The sequence below is a fragment of the Pteropus alecto genome, unplaced genomic scaffold (assembly GCF_000325575.1).
Source record: "Pteropus alecto unplaced genomic scaffold, ASM32557v1 scaffold105, whole genome shotgun sequence".
In the NCBI taxonomy this organism is placed as follows: Eukaryota; Metazoa; Chordata; class Mammalia; order Chiroptera; family Pteropodidae; genus Pteropus; species Pteropus alecto.
Window position 1 is genome coordinate 6,775,593 of NW_006436294.1, and position 2,278 is coordinate 6,777,870.

The 2,278-nt window shown below is 66.7% G+C and overlaps 1 protein-coding gene across 1 annotated transcript in view; it reads left to right on the forward strand.

The window, feature by feature from the left end:
• The window catches only part of ADGRB1 (adhesion G protein-coupled receptor B1), a gene marked incomplete at its 5' end in the record, with an annotated part of 58,589 nt that overhangs the window by 33,198 nt on the left and 23,113 nt on the right, over positions 1-2,278 (forward strand). The window contains 1 exon segment of the mRNA XM_025047592.1: positions 905-1,053. Within this exon segment, the coding sequence (XP_024903360.1) occupies positions 905-1,053 (149 nt within the window).

The following is a 2,278-nucleotide window of genomic DNA, read 5'->3' on the forward strand; positions in this document are numbered from 1 at the left end:
CAGGGCCCGGCCTCTGGAGAGTGTGGGCGGGAGCGGAGTGGGTGGCAGTGTGAAGTTGGGGGCTGCCGGGCAGAGCCAGGCTGGGGCCCCGGGAGAGACTGATGGGTGAGTCTCCCCCACTCTCCTTGGGGGCCTGGGACCTTGGAGGGAGCGGATCCCCAGAGGAGCCAGTCGGGCCGGGCCGCAGGCGTGGGGGAGGCCGGGCAGGCTCTTTCACCTGATTGTGGTCTCTGTCAGCTGGGAAGGGTCCCAGGCCACCTTCGTCCGCGCCTTTCTCCACGCACCTCGTGGACTCCCGTCTGTGGAGGCGGCTGTGTCCCAGATAGGGGTTCTGGGTGGCCAGGGGTGCGAGCTTGGCCCAGGTCCACAGCCTCCCCATGAAGGCCCCATTATCGCAGGGGCCTCCTTTTTGTTCCCTGGTTCTTGTGGGGGCTGCCAGTTTCTATGACAACGGCATCTGGGGCCAGCTCTCTGGCTGGAGCCCTGGGTGCTGTGCCCAGCCCACTGGGACTGGTGGGTGCTCTCTCCCCATCCAGGCTGCATTCCCACGTCCCAGGAAGGCCCCATCTGCAGAGGATGGAAGGGGCCAGGGTCTTCACTCACTGAGCCCCCCTGCCCAGGCCTGGTGTGGGCAGCAGATATGAAGGACAGACTGGTGTGGGGGACGTGGCTTTCCTGGGTATTCGGGGTGGCTGGCCCTCATTGGCTAGGACGGCACAGCATTCTATTCAGGGGACCCCAGGTTCAACGTGGAAGGTGGCTCTAGGCCTTTCTGAGAATGTTTTGCCTACTTTCTTCTCTGGGACACGTGTAAGGAGGGCGGCATTGTCAGCTAGGGTCCCCTACAGGGTCAGAGCCGGACAGGACCTTCGAGGTCGCTGACAGTGAGCTTCTCTGTTGACAGGCAGGGAAACCGAGGCGTGGCGAGGGGCCTGGGCCCAAGGTCGTAAGGCGGCTCTGCATGGACGGGTCTGTGGTCTTGGCCCTGATCCGGTGTGCCCTCCCCCATCGGGCTGTCCCTGTGGCCGGCTGTCCCCGCTCGTCTCGCTGGCTGTAAGGGCAGGACCCTCGTGGCAGCTGAGGCTCCCTGAAGCAGGCAGCTTTGTGCACAGGTGGTCATCGGTGCCAAAGCAGCTGGCTCCGCTGCACGAGGGAGCAACGGACGAGTCTGGGGCTTCCTAGGTCCCCTGAGGCCGGAGCGAGCCGGGCAGGGCTAGCCATGGAGCCACGGGTGTGAGAGACGCCAGGGCCTGGGAGGGTCTGCAGTGGGTTGCATGCCCCACATCCCCTCTCCCAGCCCAGGCCCCGGCCCAGAGGCTGGCGTTGGTTCAGTGGAAACTCAGGCTTGTCCCTTACACACGGTGACCCCGGGTGGGCCTTAGTCCCTGAGCCCCCGTTTCCGCCCCCGTAGAGTGGAGGTGATCCCGAGCCGCTCAGGGTGGCAGTGAGGAGGAAACCAGCTGGAGGAGAGCCCTGGGCATCCTGCAGGTGACACCTTGCTCCCGACCAGGCGGGGGCCGAGCTCGGGGACGGGCAGGGCACAGTGCGTGGGTGCTTGGACCAGTGAGACCGGGGAGCGATGGGGCTTGAGGCCAGCGGGGCACTCTAGGAAAGCTGCCCCGGGCCAGGCGCCTGCCAGGGCGAGCAACAGGGCCCACTGCACGCGGAGGGCGGACAGCACCGAGCCCTGCTCCGTGGGGGCGTGAGGGGCAGGGACGGTGGGTTGGCAGGGGCGGTGAGTTGGGGGCAGACTTGCGGCATCAGCCTGACCTGCCCCGTCGGTATACGCAGAGGTGGGGCACAGGCGGTGGGTCGGGCATCTCCGTACCCCGGAAGAGGCAGCTGAGGCCGAGGGCCCAGGAGCTCACAGAGGCCACAGAGCTACCCACTGGCTGCGGGGCCGAAGACAGGCTGCCAAGCCATGCCGAGCCTCGGTTTCCTCGTCCGTGAGCTGGAATAACAGCTCTGTCTGGTTCTGTGACTCTCTCGAGGGCACGGCACGATCTCAGGGCAAGAGTGTGGAAGGAGCCAGGTGGGCTCCGCCTCCCGCCTGCTGCTCACCTGCCGTCCAGCCCATCACTGCCGCCTTCTAGTTTCCTTGCCAGTTCTGGCCCCAGTCAGAGGTGACCCCAGAGATGCCAGGTGGGGAGGGACCGAGAGCCAAGGCGAGAGGGCTGTCACACAGCCCACGCTCTGTGCTGAGCCTTCTGCGTGCCTGGGGCTGGAGCCCGCACCAGACCCCCGCCCTGCCCTCCAGGGGCACGGGGTGCGACGGGGG